The sequence below is a fragment of the Canis lupus genome, chromosome 5, assembly GCF_003254725.2.
Source record: "Canis lupus dingo isolate Sandy chromosome 5, ASM325472v2, whole genome shotgun sequence".
NCBI classification, from domain to species: Eukaryota; Metazoa; Chordata; class Mammalia; order Carnivora; family Canidae; genus Canis; species Canis lupus.
Genome location: NC_064247.1, coordinates 22,623,374 through 22,637,501, shown reverse-complemented (window position 1 = coordinate 22,637,501; position 14,128 = coordinate 22,623,374). Strand labels below are relative to the sequence as shown.

At 34.0% G+C, this 14,128-nt stretch overlaps 1 protein-coding gene across 9 annotated transcripts in view; it reads right to left on the bottom strand.

The window, feature by feature from the left end:
* Positions 1-14,128, bottom strand: part of RDX (radixin) — an 87,698-nt gene that overhangs the window by 31,327 nt on the left and 42,243 nt on the right. For all 9 annotated transcript variants that reach the window (XM_049109980.1, XM_025465603.3, XM_035716710.2 and 6 more), the window contains 3 exons: positions 12,001-12,131; positions 2,493-2,653; positions 1,472-1,564 (listed from right to left, as the gene is read on the bottom strand). In XM_049109980.1, coding sequence (XP_048965937.1) covers positions 1,472-1,564; positions 2,493-2,653; positions 12,001-12,131 — 385 coding nt within the window. The remainder of the gene's footprint in view (positions 1-1,471; positions 1,565-2,492; positions 2,654-12,000; positions 12,132-14,128) is intronic.

The following is a 14,128-nucleotide window of genomic DNA, read 5'->3' as shown; positions in this document are numbered from 1 at the left end:
TGAATATTATTCAGCCATAAAAAAGAAACTTGCTGTCTATGTCAACATGGATGGAACTTGAGGGCATTATGCAAAGTGAAGTAGGACAAAGACAAATAGCATATAATCTCATTTATATGTAAGTGTAAAAAAAATTTAAAAACAGAGCTCATGGATACAAAGAACAAATTCCTGGTTACCAGAAGTGGAGGGTGTCAGGGAGGATGAGGAGTGAGCAAATGGTGGAAGGGTCTAAAAAGTACAAACTCCTGGGGTGCTTGGGGGGCTTAGTCAGTAAAGCATCTGCCTTCGGCTCAGATCATGATCCTAGGGTCCTGGGATCGGGCCCTGAGCCAGGCTCTCTGCTCAGGGGAGTCTGCTTCTCCCTCTCCCTCTGCACACCCCCCCACCGTTTGTGCTCTCTCCCTCTGTTTTCTCTCTCTCAAATAAATAAATAAAATCTTACAAAAAAGAAAGGAAAGGAAAGGAAAGGAAAGGAAAGGAAAGGAAAGGAAAGGAAAGGAAAGGAAAGGAAAGGAAAGGAAAGGAAAGGAAAGGAAAGGAAAGGAAAGGAAAGGAAAGGAAAGGAAAGGAAGAAAGGAAGAAAGGAAGAAAGGAAGAAAGGAAGAAAGGAAGAAAGGAAGAAAGGAAGAAAGGAAGAAAGGAAGAAAGGAAGAAAGGAAGAAAGGAAGAAAGGAAGAAAGGAAGAAAGGAAGAAAGGAAGAAAGAAAGAAAGAAAGAAAGAAAGAAAGAAAGAAAGAAAGAAATTTCAGTAAGTATCATCTTCATTGCATCCCTTGAAGACTTCATGTCCATTATTTGGTGGTCATGCCCTTGAGTCTACCACAAGATGTCTCTCAACAATCCTGTTCCTCTTCTTTCTCAGGTAAACCTACCCATTAGAACAATCCATCCTCCACATTGATTGCTACATTATTTTTATGAAGCCATACTTGATCATGTTATATGTTATAGTCCTGTTTCCAAATCTTCAAAGCCTAATGTCTACAGACACTCCCTATCATCTTGCAATTTATTTAAAGCCCTTTACAACTTAATTTCCTCTGTAATCTTCTGGCTACATCTCTCAGGATTTCTGAACCTATACTCCAAAGTTTAGGTTAAGTCTGCCATGTACATTCTATTCACATTCTGTTCCCTCTGGAAAGATGAACTTTGCAGTCTCTTACCACTTTTAATCTTTTCTACTCCAAAATTCAATTTACTATTCAAGATCCAGCTTAAATTTAGAAAGGTTTCCCCAACACCTGCCTTAATCCAAAGAAATTAATCACCTCTTTTGTGTTCCCAAAGTACTTAGCTTGCATCAACAGATTAGTAATTTATTACAATACACACATTCATATACACAGTTATCTTTTCCCTCTAAATTGTGACTGTATCTTATATTTATCTCTATAAACTCAGCATACTACTGGGTACAAAAACAGATATTCCATAAATGATACTGAGTGAAGAAACAAATGATCACCTTGTGTTGCCACTCAGTAGCTTCCTCTTCCTTTTTCTTCTTGGCTTCTTCTAGAAGTGCAATCTTGGCAGTGAATTCAGCAAGTTCTGCTGCCTAAAATAAAGAATATGATTACCAATACTTAAAAAAAATACATTTCTAAAATTAACACTGTCAACAAAGCTTTAATGTACATCCTCGGGCTGTTTTATATGTTTCTCTTTTAGACAGTCTTTTATTTTAAAAAAGGTAATATTTAAGAACATAAATATTTATAGTAGGTCTTATGAACTAGTAAGCAAAGTGAGAGCAGTTTTATTATTTAATAGACAAGTAGTTCTTCCTGTTTCATAGCAGGAACTTAAATGTGCAACTCAGGTGCTATTTTTAAACTTTGATCAATAAAGTACTTGCTAAAGCCTACAAAAGAAAAAAATGCAATTTATATAATGCTTTCTAGTTTAAAGAGCATGTTATCAAATAGTCTCACTGGATTCCCCAACAATCCTATTTGGTGCCTTTACTCCTTTTTTCAAAGGGAAGGATCTGAAGCTCAAAGACGCAAGGACATGTAGCAAGTAAAATGTCTGAGCTAATATTTAATTCCAGGATCTTTTAAATGTCATGCCTACTCAATACTTGCAAGTTCAATAAACAAACAAAAACATTCAATAAATTATGGCCTACAGTTATCTTCTAAGAAGGAATGAGAACATAGTGTCAATTTATCTAAAAAAAAAAAAACAAAAACAAACAAAAACAACAACAACAAAAAAAAAACAAACCACATTACTGGCTTATGCGAAGTTTAAGTCAATCTGAAATCTTTTGTTAGCAATAGGCTCCGTTTATATTTTAATGTCTTTATTTTTAGGTGATTTTTTTTTTAAGGCCGAAATAAAACTTTTAGGTTTATTTCCACACTTTGTAGCTTTGGTTTGCCTTCCAGATGTTAATATACTGAATTTTACAAAGTTTGTTTCATCATGCTTTTGTCTCAATTGTTCTTTTTTCTGAAACAGAACTAAGACAGGTTCCTGACCAGTTGTTCCTGATTCTTCATCTGATCGGCAGCTTGTTTTGCGATAGCAGACTTGGCTTCTTCAGCAGCTCGACGTTCCTTTTCAAGCCTTTCTGCTTCTTCCTTTGCTCGTTTTCGTTCCTGGTCCAGTTCTAGAGCTTTCCGAGTCTGTTCTTCTAGTTCTGTCAAATATATGTACACCGCCCACCCCCCCACCAAACAGCAGTTAATTCCAATTATTCTCATTATCAAAAGAAGCCAAAATGGTAATGAAGAATCTAATCTAAAATTAGAACATCTGCAAATGAATACATACTTTAACTTGGCAAAAGCCTAATAATTTTTTAAAGTACTATACAAAAAATTTGAAGAAATGAAAATTCTTTGTAATTCAATGTATAGCATAGGCTAGAAGTACATCTTCAGTTTTAAAAAAATAATATCTCCAAAGTTTTGACCTACACAACTTGCCATCTATTTCAAAACTCTATAAAACAATACACTTTAAAACTTATAAAATTTTTTACTTTACTAAGTATCAGATAAGGAAACTCAAGACATTAAGACTGAAAACGATACTGATTTAAAACAGAAATTTTGATGTGAATCCTATCAATTATTAAAATTTTTTTGAATTATTGGTTGATAGTCATTCTTCAGGTATGAATACAAGATAATATTTGGAGATAAGTGACATGAATTTTAATCTTTCAGTATACAGATCATAAAGTGTTTTCTTATTTGATGAGTGAGAAAAAAACATTATCAGTACAAAGCCAAAAATTTTTATGTAAGTTTAAAAGTACTACTTTTAAACATTATTCTGACAACTCTTGTTTAAAAACAAGGACATTTTGGGACACAAAACAACAGAATTTGTCTGTTTAAGAGGGTGCAATGTCCTATAAATAATGATTCTCCCTCTTTGTATACTCCCCAAAGGAGGAACAACTACAAATCTGTATGTTGTGAGGTTTGAAAGCTAATTATAACACACACACTTCTTTTCACCATTCTTAATTTTGTTGGTCCTGGTCAGAATTAATTTAGGTAATTGCAGTTAAGACTTGGGAGGTTTGGAGAGGAGCAGGAAGAGAAATGACTGGTTAAAGTTTAAATTCTTGATAAAATAATGTAAAAATTGTATGTGGCTATCTGGCTATACAGATGAAATGTATATAACACTGGATATTGCCGAGTCCAAGCTCTAGGATTGTTCATTTTAGAATTTGCCTTCTAAAACTGGGACATCAAGCTAACTTATCAAACTTTTCTTAGGACCATTCTTTCCATCTAGTTGATTGATATATAAAGCACACAAAACTCATTGTTGTATCATTCATCTAAACTAGCAAACAAACTAAAGAAAATAAAAACAATGCATTTTCTCTCAGAGCAAAATTTCCTTCTGTACTATGAAAGAGGAAAATAAGTTTGGGTTTTAAAGTTAAATTTTAAATTAAATATTTCCCAATATTCATTATTTTCTGTCATTTTTTTGCAGTAACTATCATTTTTAAGAATATAGACAAGGCTATGGCTCTTTTGTGATCTATTAAGAATTATACAAAAGTGTAAATTATTTTAAATGTTGAAAATAAATCAAAACTTCAAATCTATTCTAGTCTCTTCTAGAAAGGAATGTTTTGAAATGACTTCTTTCTTTCCTCCCCAGTTAAATGAGAACAGAGACTAGAAAACTATAATCCACTAACTCAATGCCTTATTTTTGTAAATAAAGTTTTACTGGAACTCATACCCTCATTTAGTTCAATATCCTCATATGTTTATGCACAGTACACAACTGCTTTCACTATGCAACAGCAGAGTTGATCACTGCACCAGAGACCATGTGGCCTGCAAAGCCTGAAGTATTACTATCTGGCCCGTTATAGAAAAGCTTACAAATCCACTTATTAGAGTATTTCTATGAAACAAACATGCCTCTAAGACCTTGGATCCCATTAGAACACCTGCAGGGAAGGATTAGCTTAAAAAGGTAAATAATATCAGTATTTTGCTTCCCTGGTTCATAGAAATCTAGGACCTATAATTTTTGAGGTCTGGCATATGGGAAGAGGGTATCAAGGAATATGGCTTCTTTTAGAAGATCAGCTCTTTCAGGAAGAAGATTAAAGGTTGCAAGAATAAGCTGCTTCTTTCATTAATAGTACTGCATTGATGTAGATGGTTATGGTGTTTGGGAGTAGATCAAGGAAGTTTAAGCTAATAAAATTTGTGAAAGGCTCTCCTTCCCCATCAGGCTTGAACACAAATTTGATTTCTTAAAAAAAAAAAATTTGATTTCTGACAGGTCTAAGATTTTGCAAGCCAAATGATCTCTTATGTTCCCCTGAGGGCAAAGCTTAGAAACTACATAACTGCAAAAGAATTAGTAAAAAATACATTAAGGAACTATATCCCAAAAGGATTATAGAGTTTTCTTCCTTTTCCCAAAGATAATAGTTTATTAAGTATCACATTCTTCCTTAGGAAAAGAGTACTGTTGTTAAAAAAAAAAAAAAAAAAAAAAGGCAAAGGGAAGTTCCATAGTCTTAATTCTTAGAAATCATAAAGTTAAGAAGGTGATTACCAATTACTCACTATAAAAGCAATTTTAAAAGATCTGCACTACATCTAAGCAATGGAGTATTACACCACCATACCAAAAACAAAGTAAGGAAGATCTCTTGGAGTGTATGCATATGATGTTTAAGAGTGTATTAGCTGAAAACAGCAAAGTACAAAAAAGGGTATGTGCAGTACACATTTTATGTAAGAAAGAAGAAACAAGAATATAGTTTTGAGTGTGTATTTATTTTGTATACAAAAAAATAGATATTCAAAAATCCCAGCAGAATGGAACAGAGGTGGAGCAGAGTGCAGCAGCCTGAGGCCTGCAGCTGAACAAGGCTGAGAAGACAGAGATGCAGACTGAGGTGCTACCTCAAGGCACCCAAGGCTTGAGAAGCCAAGACCCTTAAAAGGAGTAAATAGAAAAGTAAGCTCTAAAATCTTCATGCTATTTCCTTTCAAGATGTTTGCCAACTCCTATAATGTACACATATGGGGGTAGAAAACTAAGGAGACAAGCAAAAAACAGCTATGATAGGCTAAAGAGCTGAGCACAAAGCACAAAGCTGAGCACTCTCTTGCAGCCAGGAGCCAGAGGCTGGTGTTCAGGGCCCTCTAAGACAGAAGGACTCCAGGAAATAAGCAGTCCCTCAGAAGACCCTCACAAAGGGCTACAGACTAGCAGGGAGGGAAAAACCAGCAAAGTCTGAAATCCTGCTCAATTCCACCCATGATCTGCTCATATTCTACCTGTCAAAATTAAATCCTCTCTAAAGGAAAAGAACATCATCCGAAGTCTCCCTAATGTTTCATATTCAATGTTAGGCATGCAACCAAAATTACCAAGTATACTAGGAAGATGGGACCAAATGACCCCCTCCAACATCCTTAGGACCCCACAAAAGAAAAAGAGACAACTGTAAGGGCCCAAAGATTATCCAGATATTGCAGTTAGCAAAGTAAGGATATTAACATAAATATAATAGATACTGCTTATCTAGGAAAGCTGAAGAATAAGCAAAGCATGAAGAAAGATAATAAAGTCTAGAGGAATACTGACAATCCTGAAGAAGCAGATCTTCAGGCATCTTATAAACCCTCTGCAAGATATCAAGGGCCAGAGTCCCCTTTATAATTATGGAAATCCAAGTTATCAATATTTTCCTTATGGTTATGGTATTTTCTAGAAACTTCATTCTCCTTTCAGCATTTAGGTCCACAATCCATAGCCCCCATAAAGAAACAGATAAAATTCGGGAGGTCATTGACAGGGACCCAGATAACACTACTTACTCATTTATTTTGGCAAAACCTTGAGCAAGTAGAGTCATGTATTGAAGTGTCATCCTCCTAAAAGATAAAATATTTATAACCACCAAACAACCAGTAAAGCTGCAAATGTGGAAGTACATGTGAAGCTCCTTCAGTGACTTAAAATAAAGGTTAAGGAAAGAAAATCTGAAAGGCTAGACTTGTAGAAGCTGGGGGAAATCCATAGAAAAGCTAGAAATAAATGCCAATGTGGAAGATAAATCAGAGTTCTGGAACTTGTCACCACATTCAGCCACTGTTCCCACATCCTCAATACACAGAAGTGTGCAGCAAAGACATCCCAATAGCTAATAACCCTCATCTTTTAGACTATCCATCTCCAGAACTTCCTTTCCAGAAGCTCTCTATTCAGAAGAGAATTATGAATAGAAGATGGGAGGAAGGGAAAAGTACAATTAATATGGCAAAAAGAGAAATTACCAACCCAGGAACAATCTAGGATGTGCATCACCTTGCAATACCACAGAAGAGAGTCCGTACTGTGAAATATGAAGAACATCTGGACTGAGGACTCCCAACTGAGTAGTCCAGTCTTAGCAGATAGATAATAAACTTTACTGGAGCTGTAGTTTGTCCTGTTATCAACTAAATGGCTCCCTATAATAACTTATTCAAATAATTATTTTCTTCCTTTTCTCAACTTCAGATTTTATAAAAGTATGCAACATGTACCCATTAACAATGCCATTGAAGATAATGTAAAATTTAAGTAATCCAGAGCCTAATAGCTTGCCCTTGTCTTTGAAACATGCTTCCTACTGTACACGGACATGTACTTTTCCTTGTAATAAACAGTCCTTGTAATAAATGGGTCTGGGTCAATTGAAAATATATATATGGGAAAAAATAACCCTGACTCCTACAAAAATCAGTTATATATGGATAGTGGACCAAAATGTAAAAGGTAAAGCAGTATCCAGAAGGTAGTAAAAAATAATAACTTCACAACCATAAGAAAAGAGTGATAAATGGAACTTAAAGACAACTTTAAAAGACACTATTAAAAGAGAAAAAAAGGCAAACCATGGAGAGATTTTAACAATACATGAAAAGAACTATAGATCAATAAGAAAAAAAAAAAGAAAATCCAATTTTAAATAGGCAAAAGACATGGAAAAGGCACTTTATGGATTACTTATAAGCATTTGCAAAAGTGCTTAAAATCAAATTATTAGTCATAAAGAAAATGCACTGTACTAACTGTACTCAATGGAATGGCTAAACAAAGAATACAAAAAGAAACCCTGACAGTAACAAGTCATCAAAATAATGAAAATATGGAGCAATTTAACTTTCATTCACTACTGCTACCAGAATGAGCACTGATAACAATCACTTTGGAAAATGGTGGCAGTATCTACAACAAACTGTAGCCGTGTTACAGCAATTCCACTACTGGGTGCAAATACCTCCCCAAAATTAATACCTAAGTGCTACGCTTAAGAATGCTTACAGCAGCCTTAGTTTATATATAGTAGCTCCAAACTAGCACTATCCCTAATGTTTATCATCAGAGCATGTGGTATATATACATAATAGAATATTACACAGCAATGTAAAAGAACAAACTACAGGTAAGGGCATATGTTTTCAATAAAAAGAAGCCAAACAGACAAGCACATGAATTCATTTACATGTAGTTCAAAAAAAGGCAAGACTGTTCTTAGCCATGATACCAAAAGCACAAACAAAAAAGGAAAAATAAACTGGACTCCAGGGGTGCTTGGGTGGTACAGCCTGTTAAGCCTCTGACTCTTGGTTTCAGCTCAGGTTGTGATCTCAGGGTCATGAGACTGGGTTCCATGCTCACTGCAAAGTCTGTTTGAGATTCTCTCTTCCTCTCTCTCTCCCTCTCTCCTTCTAAAAGTAAATAAATATTTTTTAAAAAACTGGACTTCATCTAAATTTAAACCAGTAGACTTCAAAGAACACCATCATCAAAGTGATTGTAACCCACAGAATAGGAGAAAATATTTGCAAATCATATGTTTGGTATGTCATAAGACATCTGTTACCGAAATATAGAAAAAAACTCTAACATCTCAACAACAAAAAGACAACAGAGTTGAAAAATGAGAGGAAAACTGAAAATACATTTTTCCAAAAATACATAAATGGCCAACAAACATATGGAAAGATGCTCAACATCATTAGCCACTCAGAAAATGCACATCAAAACCATAGTAGCACTTCACATTCACTAGGATGACCATAATCCAAAAGACTAACATTAGCCAGTGTTGGTAAGGATATATAGATCATACAAATCATACACTGATAGTGGGATTGTAAAATGGTATAGTTATTTTAGATACCAGTTTGGCAGTTTGTTAAAAACTTAAACATAAACCTAACATATGACCCAGTTATCTACTCAAAAAGTTTATACTCAAAAGAAATAAAAACATACAAATACACAATAACCAGTACACAAACGTTCATAGCAACATATTCCCAATAGCCAAATGGTGGAAACAACCAAAATGTTCACTAACTAATGCAAAGTAAAATATAGTCTATCCATAGAATGGAATATTATTCAGCCAAAGAAAAGAATGAGTACCTGATACAAGCTACAACATGAGTGAACCTCAACAACATTATGTTCCATGAAAGACAGCTACCAAAGACCACATTCTGCATGATTCCATTCACACAAAATGACCAGAACATTTAAGTCTACAGAGCTACAAAGCAGATTAGTAGTCACCTAGGACTGGGGGAGGGAGGACTCAGAAAAAAATCTAAGTGACTTCTAATGGGTATGGGATTTCTTTTTGAGAGGATATAATTGTTCAATGGCACAACTCTGAATATACTAAGCATTAAACTGTACACTTTAAATCATTAACTGTGTGGTACTGTGACTCACATCTCAACAAAGCTATTAAAAATAAATAAGACTAAACTATGATGATATACAGCAGAACGGTTTAAGTCACACTTGGGGTAAAAAAAATGACTGGGAAAGGACACAAGGGAGGTTCCCTGAATGTTCTGTATCTTGTTCTTCTGGGTAGTCACAGGAATAAATTCACTTGGTAAAGATTCATTAAGTTTTGTACCTAAGAGGTAGGTACATTACTATATGTATGTTATACTTTATAATTAATTTTCTAAAAAACTTCCCAAAAATTCTTCAAAAAATTTGAGATTTACTTCCATTCTAGAAATTAGGAACCTAAAGAAACTGAGAGATTAAAATCTTTTGCTGAAGGTCATATTTTAATAATGATAGATTAAAGCTTAATTCCTACTGTTTAATCCTATTCATAAACAATGTAAACATAAAATGCACAAGCCCCCCAAACTCCCAAGACCTTTTATCACACTACCATGCTTACTTCCTCCCAAACACGCAAAACAAATGACCTTTATTATCTATTAATTTTATTACTCTGTCTTTCCTCAATAAAATGTAAGCTATATGAGATCAGGGAACTTGTTCAGCATCATATCCTCAATATCTACAACAGTGCCTAGTAACACTACATGCTTAATATGTATGCAAAATGAATGACATTACTATATTTCAACTCCTTCTTGTGGTTTCTTGTTTGATATTTACTTGAACAGTTAAGTGAATGCAAGACTGGCTCTGTTGTATCTCAAATATACCTTCAGAGATGGTTTAAAATGATAAAAAATAAATAACTGTGAATTATGGAAATATAAATGGTAGAATGGTTCTATTTAATGATTTAAAATTCATTTCAAATAGTAATGACTTTAAAAATTAAAAAGAAAATAACAATAATGAAGTATAGAAAAGTTTCTTCTCAAAAACTTACAGGCTTATCTACTAAATATTATGACTTAGATATGACCAGAGTTACTGCATTTGAGTAAGGATTTAGCATAAATTACAAGACAAACATGAAGATTTTAGGACAGCCTGGGAAAGCTTTATTTTAGGGGGAAAAAAAACCCAAGAAACAAATTAGATGTCCTTTGCCATAAGATGACTGATTTGAAATTGTCTTGATAGGGATACTCTACATTCTTTCTTATGTTCTATCTTCCTTATATTCTTTAGTGCTTCTTGACTTGAGCAGTTTTCTGTGTGTAAATCATTAATATTTTTATTATACATCCTAAATAAACAAGATCAAAAGATTTAATAAGTACCTATTCTCTTAGAAAAATATATATGCAAATTTAAAAGTTCTATTGTTCAATTTTTTCTTTAAAATCACACCAGTATCATAAATTTCTTTAAACATATTTTTAAAAAACACACATTGTATTTTTACAGCATTCTTCCTCTAAAAGTATTGCTCACAGTATTCACATGGCACTTAGTGCACATTAACTCACTTTATTTATATTTTTATGAATACATCTTATTTCTGTCAACCACACAGATTTCATTCCCATGCATGCTACTTATTTGTATTCCTAAAATATTGCACAAAGTAGTCACTTCATAAAGGTCTACTTTAACTGATGAAAAGGCACCTAGAGTAGTAGAAAGAGTATGAAGTTGGAATTCAGAAGAATAAGTTCTGCCCTTGTCTTAAGGTCTGTAAGCAAGTCTGTTTAATACCTCTGAAGTAAATAGTTTTGTAGATATTTTCTAGCTCTGAGAAGTGAAGCTTCTAACAAGCAGATTAAAGCATAGGTTTTTTTCTATTTCTGCTCTTAGAAATATGATTTCCAATTCTCTTGGAATTAGAATAATCAATTAATTTGTGGATTAAGAGCAATCTCTGTGGCTTCCTCCTCTAGTTACACATTTGCAAATTATTCTCCCCATTGCTCAAGAGGATCTCCCCACCATGGTAGCCTGATATAAGGAATGAAAATAATCTTAAATAAGGCTATTTAATAAACTTTAAGGTTATTATTCTACCTAGAATAAAAAAACTAATGGTTGGTTCTACCAGTTGTCAGGAAAGCAGATGTTAATTCTAGTTTTATAAATAGTATATATTTCATATTACATCGCCCACCAAATTCTACTGCTTATGAATGGGGAAAAAAATCTTACTTTGCTCAATACCTTTTTTGTTTCTTCTGTTCTTCCAACTAATTGTTGTTTGAAAGTAGCATATTCTAGGGTTATTTAATATAAACTACTCTCTAAATCCAATGTATCCTTTCTATACACTGTAGCATTTTGGTTACATTCTGCACAGGAAGTGGGTTTTTCCCAAGGTATTACCAAAACCAAGCTCACATCTATGTGTTGTGTATTTTTTTAATATCCTGAAATAAAATTTAGATTGAGTTCCAAAAGTTAATTATAGTCAGACTAGCTTAAAATGCCTAAAGGTGCTCAAATGCCTTAAAGTACTTAAATATCCATAAAGCATCAAATAGAATGGCTTTTGTTTAAATGCTAGCAAGTACTGAAAATATGTGTTTATGGAATCCTGAACCGTAAGTCATTTCTGACATATAATAAGGGTGTATGTGAAAACACCTACATTTTTAAGTGAAAGAGAAACCAGCACATGAGCACTGTATGTGCCTCAGTTAAACAAGTTTATGATGTGATCCCACTATGTATTAAAATGATAATTAAGTGTAATTATTCTACAAGATAGATGAGGTTCATGAGCAGTAAGGAAATACTGGACAAGACAGCGGTGAATCCAGTGTCAAAAAAGGAAGCCACTACCTTTCTGGGCTTTCACCGTCTGTTCTTCAATTTGCCGCAGCCGCTCCATCAGCTCCTCCTTTTCCCGTTCTATCCTTTCTTTCTCCTTTTCTGCTATCTCTCTTTTCTTCTTTTCATTCTCTAGTTGTGCCCTGAAGAGGAATTAAAATTATTGTTATAAAAAAAAATAAAAATAAAAAATAAAATTATTGTTATAAACAAATATGCAGAAATATTTACACGAAACCTAAGAACTGTGAGTACACCAAGAAGAAACTAAGTATAAATATTTTAAGAGTCTTCATTATATTCAGCTGGGCTTAAAAAAACTGCAACAACGACAACAAAAAAACAAAAAAAACCCCATGGAGTTAAAAACATCAGACTGCCCTGGTACATGCACACATACTGGAATATAATGCATTTCTTTCTGTGGGGTCACAGAAAATGTAGTCTAGGATATTAAAAGGGGTAGCTGGGTGGCTCAGTCTGTTAAGCATCTGCCTTTGGCTTAGGTCATGATCCTAAGTTGGCTTCTCTTTTTCCACCTTTCCCCCCATTCGTATTCATGCTCTCTCACATAAATAAAATCTTTTAAAAAAGGTATTAAAAATTTAGCCATTTTGGAAAGATTTTCAAGGGACAAATTTACAAAACAGCTAGGAAAGTAATATTGTCAAATACATCCCTGTGTGCAAAGCATGTTTTTGATGCAGACTTGAATGTGAGGAAAAATTAGGAGATTTATCACTGCAATTGCATACTCAGTGAATTCTGACACGTTACAGGCCACCACAAAAACAGTTAACTGAACAGTTCCCCTTGAGAGAAATAAGAAAAGCTTGATAGAGAGCACACAGGTTATTTTACTTTTAATAGTTTAATTAATTAAAATAACCTGGGAGGGCAACAATTTTCAATCATTAACATGAATTAACACATTTTTCATTCCTAAAGTAGTACCAACTTATGCTTAGATAGAAATGGTAAATCAGTTTTATCTCCTTTGACAACTCCATTAGAATGACAGTAGGTGTCCAATACTGCTTAAGACAGATCATCCTGAGAGTGAAAGACCACCTCCTCCACTCTGCTGCATCTGCCAGGGGCCTAATGAGACTATTTCTCTTAAATACATCCCACTCACTCATCACACAACTACTGAGAGACTACCATGGATCAGACTTCATGTGAAGGTCAGAAATATAAAGATGAATAAGAATTAGATGAAGTACTACCAGATAATACTATTTCATAAATTTAATCAATATTCCTATTATTTTAATGGGAATAATTTCTTTTTTAGTGTAAAAAAATCAATTATTTCATCTCTGATATATATCTGACTACATCTAAATATTCTCAAAAAGGACATCACTGCCATTTGGTGTCAATTCTGAATTTCAGGTACAAAACCCTGTAATTTCTCAACTTCCAGTCTCTGATAAACTCATCAGCAAAGTTTTACTAATCAAGTTTTTTTCCCTTACTCTATACACCTAAATTTCAAACTTCCCACAGTTCCTAGATATTTATCTGTCCCCACCACAGAAAGAGACTCCAACTTTGGGGCAACAGCTAAAACAGACAGTTAATGGTGACCTCCTAGTACACCAAGCCAAAACCTGAAGTGTAAGGGTTTCTCCTCTAAGTCTGAAGCCCACTTCTAACTTTCAAGTCTTAGTAAAGTCCCCCTTACCCCATGAAGCCTCTTGTGATTAAGCTAAGAGAAATTTAAGTTTTTATTTAGAGTCTCGGTTTGGAAACACTCATTTGACCAAGTTATTCTAGTTTAAGAGCATAAATAGCATATTGATAAACTATCAATTCTCTGGACTAACATGCAGAAAATATTTAGAATACCTTACTTTTTAAAGACTATCAGATGAACTCAATTACATTTTTCTTTTTTCTTTTTTTTTTAAGATTTTATTTATTTATTTGAGAGAGAGCAAGAGAGCACAAGCAGGGGGAGCAGCAGAGGCAGAGGGAGAAGCAAACACGGAGCAGGGAGCCTGATGCAGGGTTTGATCCCAGACCCAAGCCAAAGGCAGACACTTCACCAACTGAGCCATCCAGGTACCCTTTGATTACATTTTTCTTAAGTGAAAATTAAGAGCTAATTTATATTCAGCTTCTACTCAGACTA